General features: G+C 44.3%; 1 protein-coding gene across 5 annotated transcripts in view; it reads left to right on the top strand.

Annotated features, from left to right (window-relative positions):
* The window catches only part of LOC129854416 (DENN domain-containing protein 2B-like), an 88,422-nt gene that overhangs the window by 8,553 nt on the left and 54,538 nt on the right, over positions 1–25,331 (top strand). For 2 of the 5 annotated variants that reach the window (XM_055921451.1, XM_055921450.1), the window contains exon 2: positions 22,905–23,003. In XM_055921451.1, coding sequence (XP_055777426.1) covers positions 22,930–23,003 — 74 coding nt within the window. In that variant the 5' untranslated portion in view covers positions 22,905–22,929. Of the gene's footprint in view, positions 1–3,605; positions 3,743–22,904; positions 23,004–25,331 lie in introns of those variants that run through there. The other 3 variants (XM_055921452.1, XM_055921448.1, XM_055921449.1) reach the window with 3 other exon arrangements.

The following is a 25,331-nucleotide window of genomic DNA, read 5'->3' as shown; positions in this document are numbered from 1 at the left end:
AAATGACCAGCATGGTCAAATAATAATAATCACAGTAGTTGTCGAGGGTGCAGCAAGTCAGCACCTCAGGAGTAAATGTCAGTTGGCTTTTCATAGCCGATCATTAAGAGTATCTCTACCGCTCCTGCTGTCTCTAGAGAGTTGAAAACAGCAGGTCTGGGACAGGTAGCACGTCCGGTGAACAGGTCAGGGTTCCATAGCCGCAGGCAGAACAGTTGAAACTGGAGCAGCAGTACGGCCAGGTGGACTGGGGACAGCAAGGAGTCATCATGCCAGGTAGTCCTGAGGCATGGTCCTAGGGCTCAGGTCCTCCGAGAGAGAGAAAGAAAGAGAGAAAGAGAGAATTAGAGAGAGCATACTTAAATTCACACAGGACACCGGATAAGACAGGAGAAGTACTCCAGATATAACAAACTGACCCTTGCCCTCCGACACATAAACTACTGCGGCATAAATACTGGAGGCTGAGACAGGAGGGGTCAGGAGACAATGATCACTATCCTGTTAAAGCTGTTGGAATTCAATGTCAGTTTGCCAACCTTGATGATGAGTTGTAGGTCTGTGTTGATCCCTCAGTGGTTTAAGATTCATGGGGAAATCATGTGATACACTGTGACCAGGATCTGAGTGGAATATAGCCCACAGAGAATGACTGTATTGGATGTCACAGTTAAACCTCATAATTTGACTGGGTCTAGGCTATACATGCAGCAGTGGATAATCCAGCCACAAGTCTGCCCCACAAGTGTCAGAAGGTATGTCAGTTCTTTTTTCATAGCCTTGTTAAAGGTTAATGGTGCATCACTTTTATGCAGTGCCTTCAATGTGCCGCATCTTCCTCCCGGTCCTCCCTTTTCTACTCCATTTCATCTCAGCCATTTGCATTTTAGGTCCATAGCAGGAATAAAGATGGCAAGACATAGGGCCATCTATGGTTTTGGAATGGAAGCATGGTAGTTCAACCAGTGTATGGATCCTAGGTAGTCATGTAGCTAAGATTAGCTCGTAACTTGGCAAAAATTGTCGCACAATACACATTACGGAGTGATTCAAGTTTAACATTTTTATTGTCAAGTGCACAAGTACAGTGAAAAGCCTTTTCTTGCAAGCTCTTTCCCAACAATGCACTAATTAATATCAGTAGTACTATAAAAAAGGTATTCTGTGTTATCCTTTCTGCTCACCACCCAGCCTTTGTAACTAAGATCCTGTACAGTAGGCTGTCACTTCCTGTTACTTCTTGTTTTTGTTTTGAATGACGGAGACCTTTGATTTACTTTTGTGTGTAGTGCAATCTACTCCCTCTGTTCAAGCAGATGGGGAATGCTGTCCCTTTTCAAATATCACCAATCTCATTCTCTCTTTGGAGTTTGTTATTACAAATACTGAGTGTTTGCACAACCTTTCATATCCATTCTTAAACCTGTCCAAGGCATATTCAAAATGGTTTGGGCATGGCATTCTTTCAGGCTCACTTGCCATGTAAAGGCTATTAGTAAGTTAAACTGCCTGTGACCAGAAGTAAGTGCTGGGAGGCTGGCACTCAGGCTCCACCTTGACGTGTAGTCACTATCTCACCCTGGATTACATACCATTTGCCTTACTATACATTATATCTTCCTGTTTTGATCATGCAAAGGTGCCTTAAAAGGAATGATATTCAGATGTATTTTCTCTACTTCTCCTTTGATAGCTCACCTTACACATTTCTGTAATCCATCTATCTTTTACATAGGATATACACTCAGTGGCCTGTTTATTAGGTATCTAGTACTGGGTCGGACCCCCTTTGCCTCCAGAACAGCCTGAATTCTTCATGGCATGGAAACATTGCTCAAATGGTATCAAGGGACCTAACGTGTGCTAGGAAAACATTCCCCACATCATTACACCATCACCAACAGCCTGTACTGTTGACACCAGGTAGGATGGGGTCATGGACTTACGCCAAATCCTGACTCTGCCATCAGCATGACGCAACTGGAATCGGGATTCTTCGGACCAGGCAATGTTTTTCCACTCTTTAATTGTCCAGTGTTGTTGATCACGTGTCCACTGGAGCCGCTTCTTCTTGTTTTTAGCTGATAGGAGTGGAACCTGGTGTGGTCGTCTGCTGCAATAGCCCATCTGTGACAAGGACTGACGAGTTGTTCACTCCCGAGATGCCGTTCTGCACACCACTATTGTACTGCATCGTTATTTGCCTGTTTGTAGCGTGCCTGTTAGCGTGCACAATTCTTGCCATTCCCCTTCCACCTCTCATCAACAAGTTGTTATTGCCCACAGGACTGCCGCTGACTGGATGTTTTTGGTTTGTTGCACAATTATCGGTAAACCCTAGACACTGTCGTGCGTGAAAAGCCCAGGAGGCCGGCCATTTCTGAGATACTGGAGCCAACGCACCTGGTACCGACGATCATACCACGCACAAAGTTGCTTAGGTCATCAGTTTTTCCCATTCTAACATTCAATCGATCGGTAACTGAATGCCTCGATTCCTGTCTGCCTGCTTTGTATAGCAAGCCATGGCCACGTGACTCACTGTCAGTAGGAGTGAACTGTTTTTGTGAATGGGGTGGTGTACTTAATAAGCTGGCCACGGAGTGTAGGCAGTCATAAGGGTTCAGTCAGATCCCCTCTCATCCCTCAGATTCATGATCCATAAATTAACCCTCTTCCATATCAGAGTAAGGGAGAACAGTCGTAAGGCAGTAGGGGCACACAAAATGTCTTGTCCTCCTTTCCTTCTTTCATTGGAACTTAAAGCCTGTGTGTCAGAAGTCAGCCCAGTGACATATATCCTACATCCCAGGTCCCTGCAGCAGCTCAAATGGATATAAGCCTGTTTTCCACATGCCTGCTCCGACAGCTGTGCATGCTCATATCCAGGTTGCCCAGAACACTTTTCCCCAGCTTTCCAAAAAGGGCATATCTGCCATTAGTATTGCCTTGAAGATAAAAGGGAACTGTAAACAGCTGAACGATGGAGAGAAAAGAGGAATGAAAAAGACTAAAAGAATTGGTTCCATCTGGCGCATTGAGTCAGAGAGCTACGGTGGCAGGGACTTGTGGTTATTGTGTAGGGAGTGTGCAGCTGCCATGAACAGTGTCAACCTGGGGTGCCCCTGCCCATAAAGAGGCGAATGGAGCTCTGTGGGATGGATATTTAAGGGGCCCGACAGTGCTCAGCAAACAGCCGCCCACTCGACGAAAAGATGTCCACTGGACCATTCTTTAGAAAATTTGGCACTGAAAGTTAAAAGGAGACAAAAGCCAGCCTCTTGCGGCCTATGTGTTAGAGCGAGGCAGAGAGGAGATTTGTATGGACTGTTAATTAGGAATGGAGTTCTCATCCAGGTGGAAGGTCTTTTATAATGCTTTCATGTTAATGGAGACGTTATTCATAGTCATTCTCCTCAACCTAAACACATGCTTGGTCCATGACGACAGGCACATACACCACATGAACAGTTCCAATGTGTCTCCTCCATGTAAAAGGTTTACGAGGACCATATGATGTTATGCTAGGGACTGAGTGTCTGGAGTGGCTCCTCCTTCCCCTCTACCATGGTATTTACCCAGTAATTCAACCTCCAGACTCACATCTGATTTCGGACTTCCAACAGCAGTCCCAAAACCTCTTTCCTCGCTGAGAACGCACGGGAGAAAAATGAAATGGTCTTTTGAAGATGAAAAATAATGCCTGTGGATACATGGGCCCATACACTCCTCATGTCCTCTGGTGAGTTGTGACGTCTGGAAATAATTTTCAGAGGTTTTACTCTGCTTTCCCTGGCTGGCTCATGGCTGTAAGTGAGCTCAGCTCAACAGTAGTTTGAAAACCTTGGAGTATGCTGATCAGCAGAAATGGTCGGGAGGACATGTCTGCCAGAGAGGCCGAGACAGAGGTGTCGTAGCAGACTGGAGAACAAAATTAGAACAATGCTTCTATTTCTGGAAGCCATTGTGTCTGTTGTTATTACTTGATTTCCACCAGAGACGTGGTGGTGCTGGATAGAAATTACACCAAGCCAAGGCTACTCCTCCAGAGGTTCATTTAAGTTCATCCATTGTGATGACAAACACTAAATAACAACTTACTGTTATCATCACAGCCCAAACCATGAAAAGTGCTGTGTTCACCAAATCACATTGACATCTCATATTCGGTATGTAACTGCCAGGTGTTGATGAGCAAAGATGCATAGTTGAGTGTCTGAGAATCTTTGTTGGATGATAAAGAAGCTCTTATCATTGAAGCCAGGTGCTCCGAGCTCCCGCCCCTCTCCTGTTCATCCACCCTTTAAAACATAGTCTAATGTGTTGAATACCAGGCCTGATGGACAGGACAAATATTAGCACATTCCTCTATGTGATGGGCTGGCCTGTGGGCCTGTTGACCTGTCAAGGCTGACAAGGCCATGGACCTAATGGCTTCACTATGAGATGAAACATTCCACAGCCCATGCACGTCACACACACGCACACCCACATGCGAGCACATACACACAAACTAGCGGGAGTAGCTTTGTATAGTATTTGTGTGTTTCGGTTACCCGATAAAGGGCTTACTTTTTAACCATGAGTTTTCCCATTCAAGGACATGTTGAAAACAAAGAGCTCTTCTGTTCCACCCCAAACTGTCTCAGGAACACACACGGACTTGCCTCCTCAACAAGCAAGCATAGTTTGTGATCTAATGGTATAGTAAGGACATAGAAACTGGACATGTAGTAGCTGATATTATCTAGCCTCATGATTTCCCCCCATAATGGATATGCCCTTTGCTGTAGAATATGGTATGGCTAAGACACAACAGGACAGGTATGAGTTAGTGGTTTGGATGGCAGATACTGTAAGTCATGTAGACAGTTTGGGAAAGAGTAAATGTCTTAGAAAAAATGTTGCCTTCTGTCTGGGGATCTAACTGTAACTGGTTCTGAGGAACCTGACGAGAATAAACATATACCTTGAACATTGTTGTTGATAGATAGGCCTGTTTATTTTTTACTCCTGATTCAGAGAGATCATATCACAGGATAGTTATTTGTATTCCTTGTAACTACTGTGGAACAATATTACTTGCTCAATCAGTGTTTATCTAGTGCACATCCCAAATGTAGGTAAGACAAGGAACTAATCTCCTTTGATGTTGAGTGTTTTCCATCAATCTATCTGTTTTTCCACCTCGTGTCCTGTAGTTCAAACAGAATACTGTATGCATTATGTATGAGCCTCAGTCATGCAGGGTCAGGGTTAACCTGCAGTTCACTTCTGGTTGTCTGTGGACCCCTGGGTGGGGGGCAGAGTGGGTGTAAATCTGCCTGCTGTCATTCCCCATATGGCACCCTATTTCCTATAGTGAACTACGTTAGACCAGGACCCATAAGGCTCTGGTCAAAAGTAGTGCACTATGTAGGGAATAGGGTGCTTTTTGGGATTTAGACCATGTAAATGCAGCATGACTCGACTAGAATGCAGAGGTGGGAGGACAGACAGCCTGTTGAAATGACAGTTGTTAGCTCTCTTTTGTCATAATTCCAGGCTGTGTCTTGTTCATAACGTTCGCTGAATGTTAAGTCAATACTCAAATGACATGTAAATATCTGACAGGTAGGTGCATTCCTGCATAGGTAGTTAACCCTTGTGGGTCAAACAAAGCTGACGTCACACCCAGTGATGCAGTGGTGAGAAAATAGGTGGATAAACTCTGATCGCCTGTCTGTGAAAAAAGTAACGCCTACTTTCAATGCATTTTTCTGCAAAAGGTGAGTAAACTGTCAAGCTAAAATAAAGTGTGTTTACTTGTGTTTACCCTCCACTACACCACTGGTCTCATCTGAGCATCTCTTCCTTGACATTTATAAATTACTGAAAATATAAGTTTAGTATGCAGTGTTCTTAAATCTCATATACCAAGTGCCAGCAGTCAGTATTTTCATAATATGTGTGCAATGCTTGATAATGTGTGTGATGTTAACAAAGAGGGGTGACCTGAGGGTGACCTGAACATTGACTGGTTAGCATCTAGCTGTCCTCTCAAGATGAATCTTCTAACTTCTAACTAATGCCTGTAATATGACCCAGGTTATCACTCAACCAGCTAGAGTACATACCAAAAGTGTTGGATCTGTGACATCCACTTGTACTGATCATATCTTTACTAATGCTGCAGAGCTTTGCTCCAAAGCAATATCAGATTCCATTTGCTGTAGTGAACATAACATTGTGATAATAACAAGGAAAGACAAAGTGCCAAAGGTTGGGCCAAACGTAATTAATAAGAGATCATACAAAATGTTTTCTCAGGGCTCTTGCTGAAGATGTTAAAAATGTATGTTGGTCTGATGTTTTGAACAGAGGCCCATTGCCAAGTAAAGCCCCCCTGCCCAACAACCCCGACGAAGCTGGGACAATTGTGCACCGCCCTATGGGGGGGATCTCGGTTGGTTGTCCCGGCCAGTTGTGACATAGCCTGGGAGCGAAACAGGAGGCCTATAGCTTGTTTTTTAATGTGAAGAGATAGTATCAGTCTTTTTAAAATATATTTTTTTAACCTATATTTAACTAGGCAAGTCAGTTAAGAACAAATTCTTATTTTCAATGACGGCCTAGGAACAGTGGGTTAACTGCCTTGTTCAGGTGCAGAACGGCAGATTTGTACCTTGTCAGCTGGGGGATTTGAACTTGCAACCTTTCGGTTACTAGCCCAATGCTCTAACCGCTAGGCTACCCTGCCATCTCCACGAAGTCAGCTGGCTAACACCTTTCTGTTTACTCCCCAAAGCTCCATCTTGGACTTCTCTGACCCAAATCTCTCCATTGTTGTGAACTTGTGAAGTAGGTTGTGCATATAACCTATATCACTACACTTTTAGAAAAAAGGTTTCCAAAAGGGTTCTTTGGCTGTCCCCATAGGATAACTCTTTTTGGTTCCAGGTAGAACTCTTTTAGGTTCCATGTAGAACCCTCTGTGGAAAGGGTCCTTCATAAAGGGTTATTCAAAGGGTTCTCTTATGGGGACAGCCGAAAAAAAAAGTGGGTTCTAGATAGGACCTTTTTCTCTAAGAGTGTAGTCACGGGTGCCACATGGTAAATATTGGCTGATTGCACATAGAGAAAGGTGCTGAGACATTGCTACAGTGAAAGTTCACCAATTCACTTGTTGCCCTCAACTTGTCTTCTTTGTAATTACATGCTGAAACCTGCCTACTGTTCGTGCATTGCACAAGTAGCCTGTTAAAGGGCATTTATTTAACAATCACTGCCATTTCCTTGTCATTACAAAGTGTTCCAGATACACTGAGTGTACAAAACATTAGCAAAACCTTCCTAATATTGACTTGCACCCCTTTTTGCCCTCAGAACAGCCTCAATTCACCGGGGCATGGACTCTACAAGGTGTTGAAAGTGTTCCACAGGGATGCTGGCCCATTTTGACTCCAATGCTTCCCACTGTTGTGTCAAGTTGGCTGGATGTCCTTTGGGTGGTGGACCATTCTTGATACACACGGGAAACGGTTGAGCGTTAAAAACCCAGCAGCGTTGCAGTTCTTGACACACTCAGACCACCTACTACCGTACCCCGTTCAATGGCACTTAAATATTTTGTCTTACCCATTCACCCTCTGAATGGCACACATATACAATCCATATATACATTGTCTCAAGGCTTTAAAATCCTTCTTTAACCTGTCTCCTCCTCTTCATCTACATTGATTTAAGTGGATTTAACAGGTGACATCAATAAGGGATCATAGCTTTCACTTGGATTCATCTGGTCAGTCTATGTCATGGAAAGAGTAGGTGTTACTAATGTGTTGTACACTCAATGTAGGTATAGGCAGTAAGCCTCATATTCAGAAACTGTACTGATCTGAAGTACTTCCAAAATTGATACCTAGACCTATAAAGAATCCTGGGGTACTCTACATTTGTTTTGATAGAACCATTAGGATTAACTGAGACACTTTTCAAATGTGTTTTTAATTGCTGTGGTTTATCAGTATGCCTGTCTTGATAAGTTTTCCTTTTTTCTAAGCATACTGTATTTGCTTTCCAGATGTTACAATTAAAAGTGTTTTTACGCGCAGCCAACAGTATTTTTATAGCTGTGCATCTTTCAATAAGTCAATGATTTTTTTTTTCATCAAGCTGTAGCAGGTATTTAAAAGAAATAGCGTAATTTTCAGACATCTGATATTCTGTCCAAATTTCATCAAATATTTAATGTGCTTCCGTGGTGGTTGGTGAAGTTTAAACTGAGGGAGGAGGATTATAATATTTTATGAGCATTGCCATATTTCTATTACAGCGTATTGGATAACTGTCATTCATATTCCATTCACCCAGCTCAATGTACCATCGATAGGTTTAGGCTACTACATGATACTCAAATGCTCTCTACTCCCATCATGAGGTTGCTACAACCTAGCCTATGAATTAAAGTTTACAACATAGGTCACAGGTCGAGAGATAAATGTGAGTAATCATGGTGACAGTGACACATTCAATAACGCCTTGCACACTCTTGCTTGCATCTTGCTGATCTAGGGTGTAATTATTAGTCCAACAGTTGCAAACGAGAGTTTCTATTGGACAAATTGATGTATGTTTATCCCCGTTCCGTTTGCTTCAGTTTTATGAAATGTTTTTCTACAGAATCAGCTGTCTGTGACCATGCAAAAAAAACTTCATATCATAACTGCTAACTGCTACACACAGCCTATATCATTGTCACCATATTAGTTAACGTCTCATAGTCAACATAGCTACTAAAACTAAGGTGTTTAGTAAACCCGCTACAATCATGCACAGTCAGCAAGCACTTTAGCAGTTACACCGGTGGGCCCAGGTGGCAATAAATTAATAAAACCAAAAGCTTATATTGACATGGAAGAGTTCCAGGGTTGGATAGCCATAGCCAGCTAGCTAACATAGCATCCCTATATGTTTGAGCCGGGTGTTTGAGTAGACCAAACTAGCTAGCTGCATTCACAAGCTAAGTGAAATTGAAAAAAATGCAACAATCTCTCTCTTCTCTTGCTTCTCCTTCATTTTTAAAGAATTGATTTGTTCAAAACTGTTTAACTATTGTCTTCCTCTCTCTTTATGTCAACTACCTACCAGATTTTATGCACTGCAGTGCTAGCTAGCTGTAGCTTATGCTTTCAGTACTTGATTTATTCTCTGATCCTTTGATTGGGTGAACAACATGTCAGTTCATGCTTCAAGAGTTCTGATAGGTTGGACGACGTCCTCCGGAAGTTGTCATAATTACTGTGTAAGTCTATGGAAGGGGGTGAGAACCAAGAGCCTCCTAGGTTTTATATTGAAGTCAATGTACCCAGAGGAGGACGGAAACTTGTTGTCCTTCGGCTACATAATGGTGCTACTCTACAGAGTGCTGTTGAGGCTACTGTGGACCTTCATTGCAATTAAGTGTGTTTTAATAAATTATTTGGTGATGTGAATATGTTTAGTATAGTTTTATCTAAAAAGGAGAACCTTTTTAAATGTTTCATTCTTTTTATGAAATTCACTGAAGATGATGGTCCTCCCCTTTCTCCTCTGAGGAGCCTCCACGGATGTGCTTTCATGTTCTGTTTTTGTCACATGCCTTTTAATGTTGATGACTGTAGTAAGTGAAAGCATGTACAGATGAAACTCCGGTATACCTTTGTGTACTTATGGTTGTGTGCACAGAAATAAATACAGACCAGAGCCTATGGCTGTGTTTGAGTGTAGCCTAATCACCATCGCTGTACTCCAAGGCTCACATTCTGAATACCTTGGCTTTCCCTGCCTGCAGAAGATCCGAATGAACCAAAACAACTGCAGTTGTTAGGATCTGTCAGGATATTCTGGCAATTCCCTGTGCTGCTGGATCAAAATGAAGACGTATGCTCTGTCCTCTCAGTCCACTAAAACAGGAAATAGATGACAGCAGGAATGCCTTCTCTCCTCATCTGTCTCTATAGGGCTCAGTGCCGTCTCTCTCCTCATCTGTCTCGTTCAAATATTTTTTATTGAACACACACAGGAATGGTGTATAGGTATGAAAGGCAGGTATACAATTTTTAACTAAACATAAAAGAGCAGACAGAAATAAAAAGATCCAGAGTTCTGGGTACAAAACAATTATTACAAAACAAGACATACAAAACAAGGACAGGTAGAAAGAAAGAGGGTGGGTGTCACCCCCCCCTTATTCCCCCCCTTTATCCCTCCCCCCCTTTATCCCTTCCCCTTATACCCCTCCCCGCTGCTCGGGTGGCGGTGCCAGCACATGCTGCCCAGAGGTGGATTAAAACATTACAATGGAGAGCGCGTTAAAAAGTACAAATTCACAGCGTCGAATGGTCCAAGTAAGAGAGGAAAGGCTGCCAGATCTGATCAAATGTTAATAATTTATTGTTCAGAATATATCTAATCCTTTCTAAGTGTACAGTGTTTGCCAATTCGCTGAGCCATAATTTGGTAGTGGGCGCTTCCCTCTTTTTCCAGAACAACAAGATTAGTTTTTTTGCCGAAATGAGACTGTAAGAGATGAGTTGTTTTTGGGGGTTGGTTAGTCCGATTAGGGAATCAGACACTCCCAGGATTATCAGAAGCGGGTCTGGGTCAATTGAAGTCTCCAGAACTTCAGAGAGGATCCTAAAAATTCCACACCAGTAACCATGCAAGCTAGAGCATAGGGCAAAGCAGTGGAGAAGTGTACCCTGTGCAGCCTGACATTTATCACACAAAGGGGATGTATCAGGAAATATCCTATGCAGTTTGGTTTTGGAATAGTGTAATCTGTGTAATACCTTGAATTGTATGAGCCGATGTCTGGAGTTAATGGAGCAGGTGTGGATATACTCCAAGCTATCTTCCCAGTCTGCCATCGAAATGTCAGTCCCTAGTTCTTCCTCCCATTTTGCCTTAATGGCCTCTGTAGAGGGTGTGCTAACCGATTGAAAAGAGTCATATAAACGAGATATCAGTTTGTCTGAGGTGGGGGATGTTTTTATGCATCCGTCAAACATGGAAGGCTTAGCGTTCCCAAATGTTGGGAGGTGTTTCCTAACATAGTCTCTGATTTGTAGGTATCTGAAAAAGTTATTTCTGGGAAGATTATAAGTTTCCCTCAGCAACTCAAAGGAAGCAAAGGTCCCTTCTATATATAAATCCCCTATGGTACTTATCCCCAACTCTCCCCATTGCTCAAAGGTGTTATCAAGGTTGGAGGGGGCAAAGGAGGGGTTCCTGGCAACAGGGAGCATGAATGACATTGGTCTAAGCTCAAAGTGGGTTTTAATTTGCTTCCAGATTCGGACTGTGCAATGTAAAATAGGATTGTTACGATAGAGTGACCTCTCCAGATTGACAGGCGACAAAATCACAGCACCAATAGAGAAGGGGTGACACTCCTCACGCTCCATACTAAGCCAGGTGGGTGACGGACGTGCGTCATCCAGCAAAAACGTAACCGCACGGAGGTTAGCGGCCCAATAATAAAATATAAAATTTGGGAGAGACAATCCTCCTTCCATCTTGGATTTGCAGAGGTGTTTTTTACCTATCCTGTGTGTTTTATAATCCCAGATGAAAGGATTGATAATTGAGTCCAGTTGTTTATGAAAGGATTTAGGTATGAATACTGGGATGTTACATTTACATTACATTTAAGTCATTTAGCAGACGCTCTTATCCAGAGCGACTTACAAATTGGTGCATTCACCTAATGACATCCAGTGGAGCAGCCACTTTACAATAGTGCATCTAAATCTTTTAAGGGGGGGGGGGGGGGGGGGCAGAAGGATTGCTTTATCCTATCCTAGGTATTCCTTGAAGAGGTGGGGTTTCAGGTGTCTCCGGAAGGTGGTGATTGACTCCGCTGTCCTGGCGTCGTGAGGGAGTTTGTTCCACCATTGGGGTGCCAGAGCAGCGAACAGTTTTGACTGGGCTGAGCGGGAACTGTACTTCCTCAGTGGTAGGGAGGCGAGCAGGCCAGAGGTGGATGAACGCAGTGCCCTTGTTTGGGTGTAGGGCCTGATCAGAGCCTGAAGGTACTGAGGTGCCGTTCCCCTCACAGCTCCGTAGGCAAGCACCATGGTCTTGTAGCGGATGCGAGCTTCAACTGGAAGCCAGTGGAGAGAGCGGAGGAGCGGGGTGACGTGAGAGAACTTGGGAAGGTTGAACACCAGACGGGCTGCGGCGTTCTGGATGAGTTGTAGGGGTTTGATGGCACAGGCAGGGAGCCCAGCCAACAGCGAGTTGCAGTAATCCAGACGGGAGATGACAAGTGCCTGGATTAGGACCTGCGCCGCTTCCTGTGTGAGGCAGGGTCGTACTCTGCGGATGTTGTAGAGCATGAACCTACAGGAACGGGCCACCGCCTTGATGTTAGTTGAGAACGACAGGGTGTTGTCCAGGATCACGCCAAGGTTCTTAGCGCTCTGGGAGGAGGACACAATGGAGTTGTCAACCGTGATGGCGAGATCATGGAACGGGCAGTCCTTCCCCGGGAGGAAGAGCAGCTCCGTCTTGCCGAGGTTCAGCTTGAGGTGGTGATCCGTCATCCACACTGATATGTCTGCCAGACATGCAGAGATGCGATTCGCCACCTGGTCATCAGAAGGGGGAAAGGAGAAGATTAGTTGTGTGTCGTCTGCATAGCAATGATAGGAGAGACCATGTGAGGTTATGACAGAGCCAAGTGACTTGGTGTATAGCGAGAATAGGAGAGGGCCTAGAACAGAGCCCTGGGGGACACCAGTGGTGAGAGCGCGTGGTGAGGAGACAGATTCTCGCCACGCCACCTGGTAGGAGCGACCTGTCAGGTAGGACGCAATCCAAGCGTGGGCCGCGCCGGAGATGCCCAACTCGGAGAGGGTGGAGAGGAGGATCTGATGGTTCACAGTATCGAAGGCAGCCGATAGGTCTAGAAGGATGAGAGCAGAGGAAAGAGAGTTAGCTTTAGCAGTGCGGAGCGCCTCCGTGATACAGAGAAGAGCAGTCTCAGTTGAGTGACTAGTCTTGAAACCTGACTGATTTGGATCAAGAAGGTCATTCTGAGAGAGATAGCAGGAGAGCTGGCCAAGGACGGCACGTTCAAGAGTTTTGGAGAGAAAAGAAAGAAGGGATACTGGTCTGTAGTTGTTGACATCGGAGGGATCGAGTGTAGGTTTTTTCAGAAGGGGTGCAACTCTCGCTCTCTTGAAGACGGAAGGGACGTAGCCAGCGGTCAGGGATGAGTTGATGAGCGAGGTGAGGTAAGGGAGAAGGTCTCCGGAAATGGTCTGGAGAAGAGAGGAGGGGATAGGGTCAAGCGGGCAGGTTGTTGGGCGGCCGGCCGTCACAAGACGCGAGATTTCATCTGGAGAGAGAGGAGAGAAAGAGGTCAAAGCACAGGGTAGGGCAGTGTGAGCAGAACCAGCGGTGTCGTTTGACTTAGCAAACGAGGATCGGATGTCGTCGACCTTCTTTTCAAAATGGTTGACGAAGTCGTCTGCAGAGAGGGAGGAGGGGGGGGGGAGGGGGAGGAGGATTCAGGAGGGAGGAGAAGGTGGCAAAGAGCTTCCTAGGGTTAGAGGCAGATGCTTGGAATTTAGAGTGGTAGAAAGTGGCTTTAGCAGCAGAGACAGAAGAGGAAAATGTAGAGAGGAGGGAGTGAAAGGATGCCAGGTCCGCAGGGAGGCGAGTTTTCCTCCATTTCCGCTCGGCTGCCCGGAGCCCTGTTCTGTGAGCTCGCAATGAGTCGTCGAGCCACGGAGCGGGAGGGGAGGACCGAGCCGGCCTGGAGGATAGGGGACATAGAGAGTCAAAGGATGCAGAAAGGGAGGAGAGGAGGGTTGAGGAGGCAGAATCAGGAGATAGGTTGGAGAAGGTTTGGGCAGAGGGAAGAGATGATAGGATGGAAGAGGAGAGAGTAGCGGGGGAGAGAGAGCGAAGGTTGGGACGGCGCGATACCATCCGAGTAGGGGCAGTGTGGGAAGTGTTGGATGAGAGCGAGAGGGAAAAGGATACAAGGTAGTGGTCGGAGACTTGGAGGGGAGTTGCAATGAGGTTAGTGGAAGAACAGCATCTAGTAAAGATGAGGTCAAGCGTATTGCCTGCCTTGTGAGTAGGGGGGGAAGGTGAGAGGGTGAGGTCAAAAGAGGAGAGGAGTGGAAAGAAGGAGGCGGAGAGGAATGAGTCAAAGGTAGACATGGGGAGGTTAAAGTCACCCAGAACTGTGAGAGGTGAGCCGTCCTCAGGAAAGGAGCTTATCAAGGCATCAAGCTCATTGATGAACTCTCCAAGGGAACCTGGAGGGCGATAAATGATAAGGATGTTAAGCTTGAAAGGGCTGGTAACTGTGACAGCATGGAATTCAAAGGAGGCGATAGACAGATGGGTAAGGGGAGAAAGAGAGAATGACCACTTGGGAGAGATGAGGATCCCGGTGCCACCACCCCGCTGACCAGAAGCTCTCGGGGTGTGCGAGAACACGTGGGCAGACGAAGAGAGAGCAGTAGGAGTAGCAGTGTTATCTGTGGTGAGCCATGTTTCCGTCAGTGCCAAGAAGTCGAGGGACTGGAGGGACGCATAGGCTGAGATGAGCTCTGCCTTGTTGGCCGCGGATCGGCAGTTCCAGAGGCTACCGGAGACCTGGAACTCCACGTGGGTCGTGCGGGCTGGGACCACCAGGTTAGGGTGGGCGCGGCCACGCGGTGTGAGGCGTTTGTATGGTCTGTGCAGAGAGGAGAGAACAGGGATAGACAGACACATATTTGACAGGCTACAGAAGAGGCTACGCTAAAGCAAAGGGGATTAGAATGACAAGTGGGCTACACGTCTCGAATGTTCAGAAAGTTAAGCTTACGTAGCAAAAAATCTATAAAATTAAAAATCTTATTGACTAAAATGATATAGTACTGCTGGCTGGTGAAGTAGCCTGGCTAGCAGTAGCTGCGTTGTTGAAAGTGAAGCTGGCTAGGTGACCTCGACAGTTTCTCTAAGTTTCTCTAAACTACACAATTATCATGGATACAAGGACAGCAAAGACAACTAGCTAACACTACGCTAATCATGTTCTGGTATAGGTAGAGCAGTTGTGGGAGGAAGACCATTTTAATGGCATTAATTCTTCCGAGCAGAGAAATTGGGAGAGTTCTCCAAAATTGTATGTTTGTTTTTAGTTTTTGCATCAGCGAGGGGAAATTCTCTTTAAATAGTAAGGAATATTGTTTGGTAACTACAATTCCTAGATAGGTAAATTTTTCTGAAGATAACTTAAGTGGAAGATGTTCTAGCCAGGAGGTGTTTTGTAACCGTATGGGCATTAATTCACTCTTGTTCCAATTTATTCTGTATCCCGAGAAGGTACCAAACAAATTAATCACATCAAGAATAGCTGGAATACTAGCTTGGGGTTCTGTTACATAGAGGAGAATGTCATCTGCGTATAGGGAAATCTTATTTAGAGTATCTTTAGTATTATAGCCGTGTATTGCTGCATCAGATCTAATCGTCTGAGCGAGAGGTTCAATGATTAGGGCGAAGAGCATAGGCGACAGCGCACAACCCTGCCTTGTCCCTCTGTAGAGGTTAAATCGGGGCGACAATGATTGGTTAGTGAGTATTCTCGCACAGGGGTTCCTATATAAAAGCTGGATCCAATTTATGAACCCATCTCCAATATTAAATTTCTGTAGGACTTTGAATAGATAGGACCACTCAACTTGGTCAAAAGCCTTCTCGGCGTCAAGAGATATAACGGCAAGGTCCATGTTTGGTAACCTCTGAGAATACATAATGTTGAAGAGGCGCCTGAGATTGAAGAATGAGTTTCTGTTCGGAATAAAGCCGGTCTGGTCCGAATGGACCAGTTTGCCAATTAAAGTGCTAAGCCTGTTAGCCAGGGTTTTTGCTAAAATCTTCTGGTCTGTATTGAGGAGGGATATTGGTCTGTACGACCCTACCTCTTCCGGATCTTTACCCTTCTTATGTATAACTGTAATGAATGCTTCATCCAAAGTAGATGGGAGAGCTCCATCCTCTCTGGACTGAACCAACATTTTGTGCAGGTAGGGAGAGAGCATGTTGCTGAATGTTTTATAGAATTCACCCGGGTATCCATCTGGGCCCGGGGTCTTGCCACTCTTTAGAGTTTTGATTGTTTCTCGAATTTCTTCAAGAGATATTTCCTTATTCAGGAAGTTAGAATCTTCCTGGTTCAGGGCAGGAAGATTACAGTCATCCAAAAAGTTTTGCATAATTAAGGGGTTAGAATCGGCTTTAGATGTATATAGAGTCTCATAAAACTGACGGAATCTGTCATTGATGTCTTTGGGGGAAGAGAGTAATTCCCCAGATGCAGACTTAACTTTGTGAATCATTCGGTCACTCACAATTTTTCGAAGTTGTCTGGCGAGTAATTTGTGTGGTTTGTCACCAAACTCAAAATATTTTTGCTTGGCGTAGAGAAAAGATTTAGCAATTTTAGCTGAGAGAGTCTGATTATATTCAAATTTTAAAGAGGTAATTTTTTTATGTTTCTCCATAGATGGATGTCTAGCATTCTCCCTATCCAGTAAGTGAATTTGTCCCTCCAGTTCTACCAATTTTCCCTTGTTTTGCCTACTCCTGGCAGTCTGATAGGAGATGAGCCTCTCAAATAAGCCTTAAGTGTTTCCCACAGTAATGCTGGGGAAGTCTCTGTGTTGTCGTTGGTATCAAAGAAAAATGTTATTTGGTCTTTAAGATGTTCACAGAATGTTGGTTCTGTGAGGAGCTGAGGATTTAACCTCCAGACCCTCTCGTTTGGTACCATGTCACCCAATCTCAGGGAGAAGGTGAGTGGACTGTGGTCCGAGATTATAATATCATGATACTTCACATTACAGGTATAGGGGAGTAGTTTAGCATCAACCAAAAAGTAGTCAATTCGAGTATAAACATTGTGAACATGAGAGTGAAAGGAGTATTCCCTGCCCGTAGGGTTAGTGATCCTCCATATATCAAATAAGTTAGAATTCTTTATGTAGGTATTCAAGAATTCACTTGAATAGGAGGTGGGGGTTCGCCGGGTAGAGGATCTGTCCAAATATTGGTCTAGCACGCAGTTAAGGTCCCCTCCAATGATCAGGTTAGTATGGGAGATATCTGGAATCAGGGCAAGGACTCTTTTGAAAAAAGAGGGGTTATCAATGTTTGGCCCATAGATATTTAGTAGAGTTACAGAAGTAGAGTGGATCTCTCCTATTACGATCACATAACGACCCTCTTTATCCACAATAGTGGTTTTATGTAGAAAGGGAATTCCTTTCCGTACCAGAATTGCTGTGCCTCTCGTTTTGGCAGAGAAGTTAGAGTGATACACTTGCCCCACCCACCTACATTTAAGTCTGCTGTGAGAATTATTTTTCAGATGGGTTTCTTGCAAAAATATGATATCAGACGAGAGTGCTTTCAAGTGGGCTAGGACCTTGCCTCTCTTAATTGGTTCGTTTAAGCCCTTGACATTCCAGGAAGTGAATGTGAGCCCCGCCCCCCTCTCATTTGTAGTTCCTATGGTGGCCTGCATAACTTGTAACTCAATAAAAAGATAAGAAAGCGCACCAAACCATCACGATCAGCATATGTAGCAGCTACACCCGAGCAGTATCCAACCAGCCCCTCCCCCCCTGCAAGCCCCTTTACTTCCCACCCTGTTCCCCTACTTTCCCCACTATTTACCCCCCCGCTCAACCCACCTTTAACAGGCATACACAAATAGGAGAGAAAATAAAATAAAAATAAAAATAATAAACACATTGTCTGGCCGATGCCAAAAAAGCACGGCGCGACCTCGAACAAGAGGTGAAACAAAAATAAAATCCCAACTGTACGTTCACCTCTCACTATCCTAGAACTTCTACTAACATATGAACTGAGGAGGCTCCCGCGAATAAAGTGTCCAATTAGCATCTAATAAACCTAAAGAGAATAAGTTGCAACCTAAACATATTGCGCACTTAAGCGTCATCTTGGGTCTATCTATCCCTGAGATAAGCAAGATATAGCATCACAAGATTATTTTGCTAAGCACTGCCGGTCTAAACATGAACCATCAGCAACCAACTTAGACAGCCGTACATTTACATATTGTGGGTTAGATCGGAAACAAGAATTTTTCTAAATTAAACGTATCCCCCAGTCAGAAAATAAATAAATAAAAAGGTTATATACATGTATACATACACACACATACACATACTTACCCATATACATATATATATATATATATATATATATACATATATACATATACATACATACATATACATATATATATATATATATATATATATATATATACATACATACATACATACATACATACATACATACATACATACATACATACATACACACACACACACACACACACACATACATACAAACACATACACACACACACACATCCCCAAAAAATACATATAAAGGTATATATTTAAAAATATATATATATACATATACACACACACACACCCATACATATCTACATATGCGCATATACACATACATACCCATACATACAGAAACATTCATGCCCCAGAGTAATAATCTACACTAATTTAAAATATACACATACATAATAGTAACATGCTAAGAGAAAATAATTATAAAGTACAAATAATAATTATATGTACGCACACCTACCTAGACACTACAGAGGGCTGGTAGGGATCTAATCGGGAGAGCGGCCCTCGGCTATATCAAAGGCAGAACGGCACAAAACATCCACTTGCTATCCAGGTGTCTGTGTCTGCCCCTTCCCCACCATCACCCCCAGTCCCCTGCAAGCTTTAAATAAATGGTATTGTAATAACAATAAATGTAAGAATTAAAAAATAAATAACGAAACAAAAAAAAAAATGGGGGGAATATAAGTATATTCATCCGAAAGTGTCAATGATCAAACCTGGAAGGCATCCTAAATAGGCATCGCTCTGAACACAGCCAGAATGAAAGTGACTTTAATTGAGAGCCAAGACCGCCCTCCACAGCATCTTACATGTTTGGTAGCCCTTGTTGAGACCGTTCAATACGGTTTCACCCGTTATGGTTTAGTATGGATTCGATTCCATGAGCAGACCCTAACACACAATGACAAGGCACTCTAACCTGTACGGGGGATTGGCGTATGTTCCCGGATAAACTTCTCTGCGTCCAAAACCGAGGAGAGCCACATCTTCTCACCGGAGGGCGGGGTAATTCTTAGTCTTGCAGGGAAGAGCAAGGCTGGGCGAAGATGGAGTTTGTAGAGTTTGGCCATGACATCTCTGTAGCCGCCACGGTCCTTTGCCACATCGGGCGCATAATCATCATAGACACGGAAGGGGTGCCCTTTATGTAACAGGTTGCCCCTCATTCGGGCCTCGCGCAGGATAAGATCCTTGGTCTTGAAACTGTGACAACAGATGATTACTGGGCGAGGGCGTTGACCCGGTCCAGGCACTGGGACAGGGGCGCGATGTGCACGGTCCAGCTGGGGGTCCGAAGCCAAAACGTCCGATCCCATTGCATCCTTCAATAGCTTGGCGAAGAAGTCGGTGGGGCGAGAGCCCGCCTCTACCCCCTCTGCCAGACCAACAACGCGAAGGTTATTACGTCTGGAACGGCCCTCCAGGTCGACCACTTTCACAGAAAGCCTCTGCACAGTGCCCTGTAGTGACGAGCACAGCTTCTCTAACTCGTCGATCCTACCAGCGCTGAATTCAGAAGCCCTCTCAAGGTCCACAATACTCTGGCCCTGCGAAGCGACCGCTCGAATGGTGCCCTCGATTTTGGTGTCCAGTTCAGCAATAGTAGCCTTAAGATCCTCAGCTAAAGCAACACGTAGTTCTCCCAAAGCCTGGGTAAGTTCTTTAAGTGTCACGTTGTTGCCTGTGCCTTCCGCCATGTCTGTCTCGTTGTTTGGTGTGGAGTAGGCCCCCGATGTGGATTTATTGTCCTTTGGTCGCTTATTACTCAGCATTTTTACACAGAAAGTTACGATGTTGTATTAGAAAGAAACGTTTGTTGTAAAAAGTATCATAAAGTAGGTTAAGTTAGATTATTTCGCAAAAAAGTTGCAGGAGCCTCTCACACGCAGCCGTTCACTCCAACATGCTAGCTCCGCCCCCTCATCTGTCTCTATAGGGCTCAGTGCCGTCTCTCTCCTCATCTGTCTCTATAGGGCTCAGTGCCGTCTCTCTCCTCATCTGTCTCTATAGGGCTCAGTGCCGTCTCTCTCCTCATCTGTCTCTATAGGGCTCAGTGCCGTCTCTCTCCTCATCTGTCTCTATAGGGCTCAGTGCCGTCTCTCTCCTCATCTGTCTCTATAGGGCTCAGTGCCGTCTCTCTCCTCATCTGTCTCTATAGGGCTCAGTGCCGTCTCTCTCCTCATCCGTCTCTATAGGGCTCAGTGCCGTCTCTCTCCTCATCTGTCTCTATAGGGCTCAGTGCCGTCTCTCCTCATCTGTCTCTATAGGACTCAGCTCCATTAGGGCTACTGCTGCTTCATATAACTACTTCCTTTAAACAAACAGCTTCTGACCAGAGCCCAGCACCCTCCCTCCTATACACCTCTGATCTCTCTGGATTTTGTATTGACCTCCATAGAAACCAAAACACTTTGGAAGAGGGGTTGTGTCAGTGCTGAGACTGTATTTTAGATGAGAGTGGCATTTGAAGGGGGGAAATTGTGCAGGGACATGTGGGCATCCAGGGACTGTTTATGGTGAAATGACGGCGTGGTCATTTATATTTACGTCATTTAGCAGACGCTCTTATCCAGAGAGACTTACAGTAGGGAGTGCACACATTTTCATACTTTTTTGGTACTGGTTCCCTGTAGGAATCAAACTCCCAACCCCGGCGTTATAAGCACCATGCTCTACTAACTGAGCCACACGTGATCACGGGTTACTAACACGGGTTCCTCTGGGTGCTGATGTCTGCCATGTCATGGACACCACAGAATGTGTGGCGTTATAGAGAAGCGTTGAAGAAACAACACATTTGATCTGAACATCCATTTCAACACAAAAATACATGAATATATAATAAAGATGTTTTGGTGAAATGATGATAATGGCAATGATATGAACTATATTATCAGGCAGAGAAATATGCAAGACTAGAAGTCATTACCCTTTGATTGAATATAATGCTGATCAGAGTAGTGTAAATGTGATGGCCCGTTTGGCTCACATGCCGTCTAGACCAAGCATGCGCGTGCGTCCGCCATCGAAATATCAGGTTGAAATATCAACATGAACTCTGAACCAGCTATATTCATTTGGGGACAGGTCGAAACACAAGAAACATTCATGGACATTTAGCTCACTAGCTTGATGTTGCTAGCTTGATGTTGCTAGCTTGATGTTGCTAGCTAATTTGTCCTCGGATACAAACATTGGGTTTTATTTTACCTGAAATGCACAAGGTACTTTTTTCCTTATCTTTGTAGAATTTTGACCCATTTTGAGTCTCTACTACGACAGTTAATCCACAGAGGGGAAAGGGGAAACATGGTTAGTTTATAGTAATCTCTTCTCTCTTCTTCTTTTTCTGTGGACTTTATATGGCGGTTGGCAACCAACTTTAAGGTGCATTAACACCACCAACTGGAATGGAGTGTGGACCTCAGTTCATCTTTCAATCACCCACGCGGGTATATGCTCCTAAAAACCAATGAGGAGATGGGAGTTTTATTTTAGCGCCTGGCTACGCAGGACGCTTGTTGACGCACGCGAGCAGTTAGAATGAAATGATTGAATAACATGTATGTGTAAATGTATCTTGCAACGCTTGCACACGTAACGCTGGCGATGTGGTCATCATGTCAGTCAGATCAAAGAAACATGTCTCTCTCTGTTTAGCCTGAGTCCTCAGAGCCTTCAGCAGCACACAAACTACAAGCCCCTAAAAGTAAAATCTGCAGTAAAACACAGCAAGGCTTTTTTTTCCTAGCCCTCTTGGTGAACACGTTCATGGGAAGAGAGCAAGTCTGTTAATCTTGGCTGCTCTAGTCAAGCAGGAAGGGGATGGAGTGTCTCCTCTCTTTAGTTGGCTCTGCTTTGTTTGCAATTACTGGCTATTCTTGCCCACTTCAATCTCAAACAGCGATTTTAAGGGTGCACCGTAATTACAATTTAGAGATCGTGCTCTGTAATTTCTTTAATTCTACCTTTTTAAAGTTTTGTGCTCTCTAAATTGATGGGAAAACAATGGAGTGAGATTGAAGGTTTCTTTTAAACAAGCCCAGATCTTCTGTCCAACTGGCCTGAATGATTCAGAAATATTTCTGCCGTTTCTGTGACAACCAAAGACATTTGTCTTCTGTTGTAAGACTTCAGGGACCATTCTCATTTGGAGCGGTGACCTCATGATTACTGTATTTCCATTCATTTGTATGAGAAGAGAGAGAAAGAGGTGCTGGATTAACAGAGCAGAGCCTAGAGCACAGATGAGTCCCTCACACAGCACAGCCCTTTCTCTCCTTGGTTGTTGTACTTTATGCTCTGGTGTTTACTCACACTGTTAGGAATCCAGTGAAGTCATCCATCTGATATCTGATATGGCACTCCCATGGCTAAGATTAAGCTCCATATTTGTCATGGTTTTGGCCAAATATGCACAGAGCACATTGACCCACTTACACTCTCAAGGTCTCAAATTCAAGTGTGAGTGTTTTGGGTAACGCTTTATTTCACATAACTAATTTTCTTATTACTGCAATATATTAACAGTAAGTAATGAATTGTTGTGATTTATAAACAACATGTACACTGCTACAAGTATACCCTCACCTAAACAATCACAAAGACTTCAATCTGTTGGATGCTGATGTATTGTCCATGTTACGGCTGGGGAGTTTCATGTGTTGTATCCTGTCTGTCTATCAGGCGAGTGGGCGGTCCGAGGGTGACGATGACTGCCAACAAAAGTTCCAAGGCTGCACCCCGAGCAAGAGGGGCTAATGTGCCCCGGGACATCCCCGACAGGTCAGTGATATCACCACCAGCCTCTAGGGGAGGGGGAGGGACAGGGTGGAGGGAAAGGAGATGGCTCTCAACATGCACTATGATGTCAGTAATAACCAGTGCAGGTGCTCATATCCTTTATTTCCTCAGTCAGGACATTTTCTTCAGGTAGTAAAGCTATTTTTGTAAATCTGTACCGTGGGATCCCACTATGTGTCTGTGTTGAGTGATACACTGCATGCAGTAGGTGACATGGCTCATCAACCCACAGCTGTTAGCATTACGCAATTATTAATAAGGAAGTACTGATTGTATTCTGCAGTATTCTGTCTGCCTTTTCTCTAGAGCAACAGGGATAGGACTAGTAGTATCTGCTTTTGTAAGCCATCCTCTACATTCTGGAATAGGGCCCCATTCAACAATAAACTCTTTGTGGTCTGAGCAGAGGCTTGTTTGAGTTACCATGTTGAGAGATGACATCTTCCTCCTGGAACAGAGAAACAAACAGGGCTCGTAATGAAAGTGCTGGCGATAGACTGTTCTGTTTTGTGATCAGTCTTTCCCTTCAACACTATATATACACACACTGTGTCCACTGAAACTAGGCTTAGAGTGAAGATTTAAGATCTACGGGAACTGGCATCAACTGGCATGGAATGCTTACATCGGACTCACAGGGGTGCAACTGCAAGCCTTCACCATCTGCTACTTGGTGTGTAGTCTGTCAGAATGTTAGTTTACCAAGTGCTACATGTCCTTGTATAACACAGCAGTCAGTGGCTATGGCTCTGACATGTTTTAGTTGGATCTCTTATGTGAATAACCTTGAGAAAGGCTGCCAGTTGGAAGCTAGCTACAGCCCTGGCTGGTACATTCACCCAGTGTGAAAACACCATAGCCTGTGAGGAGTTTAAACATGACTACCACTGACAGATATATTTTTTAAGATAAATAGATTTTGTGCTGAGTAGTTGTTTTTCTGTTACCTCACCATGTCTCCTGAGTTAGCACCTTTTTTTCTAAGAGTGTATCTATCTAGAACCTAAAAAGGTTATTCTGCTGTCGCTATAGAAGAACCCTTTGAAGAACCCTTTTTGGTTCCATGTAGGACCCTTTCCACAGAGTGTTCTACATGAAACCCAAAAGGGTTCTACTTGGAACCAAAAAGTGTTCTCCCTGGAACCAGGAAAGGGTTCTCCTATGGGGACACCCAAAGAACCCTTTTGGAACCTTTTATTTTAAGAGTGTAGTTAGCCCTGGTCTCTTTATGATAATCTACTCCGGTTACATCAAGTGTTTGAATCTAATAACTGTACCCCATCGCTCATCTAACAACCCCATTCGAGATAAAGACAGTTCTCTAGAAACAATAACAGTCCCTATCTCTGTTACCATCAACACTCACACATTATGTTTGTAGCGTTTTGACTTAATAAAAATTGCACAAAGTTAAGATGATTTAAGAGAAGAAACTGTAATTTATACACAGAGAGAGCACAGTTATATACTTGCCCCCAACTTCCCACAAGTCTCTACCCCCCCCCCCCCCCCCCCAAAAAGAATGATTCTGTCGGTAAATCACTTGGCAGGAAAGAATTCTGAGAAGACAACTTCTCATAAGATCTGGGAGGGGTGCAGCAGGGCTTTGATGGGCACTTCTTTTAATAGAAAAGATTATTGCTGAGAAAATAAATTAAGTCACTGGAAAGCTGGATATAAATCTATAAAAAGGTAAAAGGAAATGAAATAAAACACATTTATGAAAGGAAGAGGGAGTGTGTCTTGAGGGTGAAGCTGAAAGTGAAATGGAGCGGATGTTAATGGCTTCTTTTTTTTCTTTTTGAAAATCAGTCTGTTTATCTGGGTTACTGGAAGCCCTCCTGTTGTGGCCCGGTCTATCAACAGAACAGGAAGTGACCTGTGGTTGATATGATGTGCCCTGGCTGGAGGACAGTAGGTCCAGGACCCAGAAGCCAGGCCGTAATTGGCACCCAGCTCAGTACATGTGTGGCCGCCACAGTTGAAGCTGCCCAGCGCCAGAGCCAGGCTTGTTTTAACAGGCCCAGTCCTGACCACCAGAACACCCCCACAGACCCCAACCACAACGCAACTATCTGTACTGGAGAATTCTGCACTTGATGTTTTCCTTTTGTGTGAAAAGGAACTTACAGGGGCTTAATACTGCAGTCAAACCAGCTTTTTATGACTCCTGGAGTAATCTTGGCCAAGGCGTGCCTAAGGGGGTATTTTTGAATGTGCGCTGTTATTCTACCGGCTGATTGCACTTACATTTGGGTATAATGGTCTGATGGCTGGATATGGGGTGTTTGAATCGATATATTACACAGG

Source organism: Salvelinus fontinalis, chromosome 4 (assembly GCF_029448725.1).
Source record: "Salvelinus fontinalis isolate EN_2023a chromosome 4, ASM2944872v1, whole genome shotgun sequence".
NCBI lineage: Eukaryota > Metazoa > Chordata > Actinopteri > Salmoniformes > Salmonidae > Salvelinus > Salvelinus fontinalis.
This window is presented reverse-complemented; position numbering and strand designations above follow the sequence as displayed.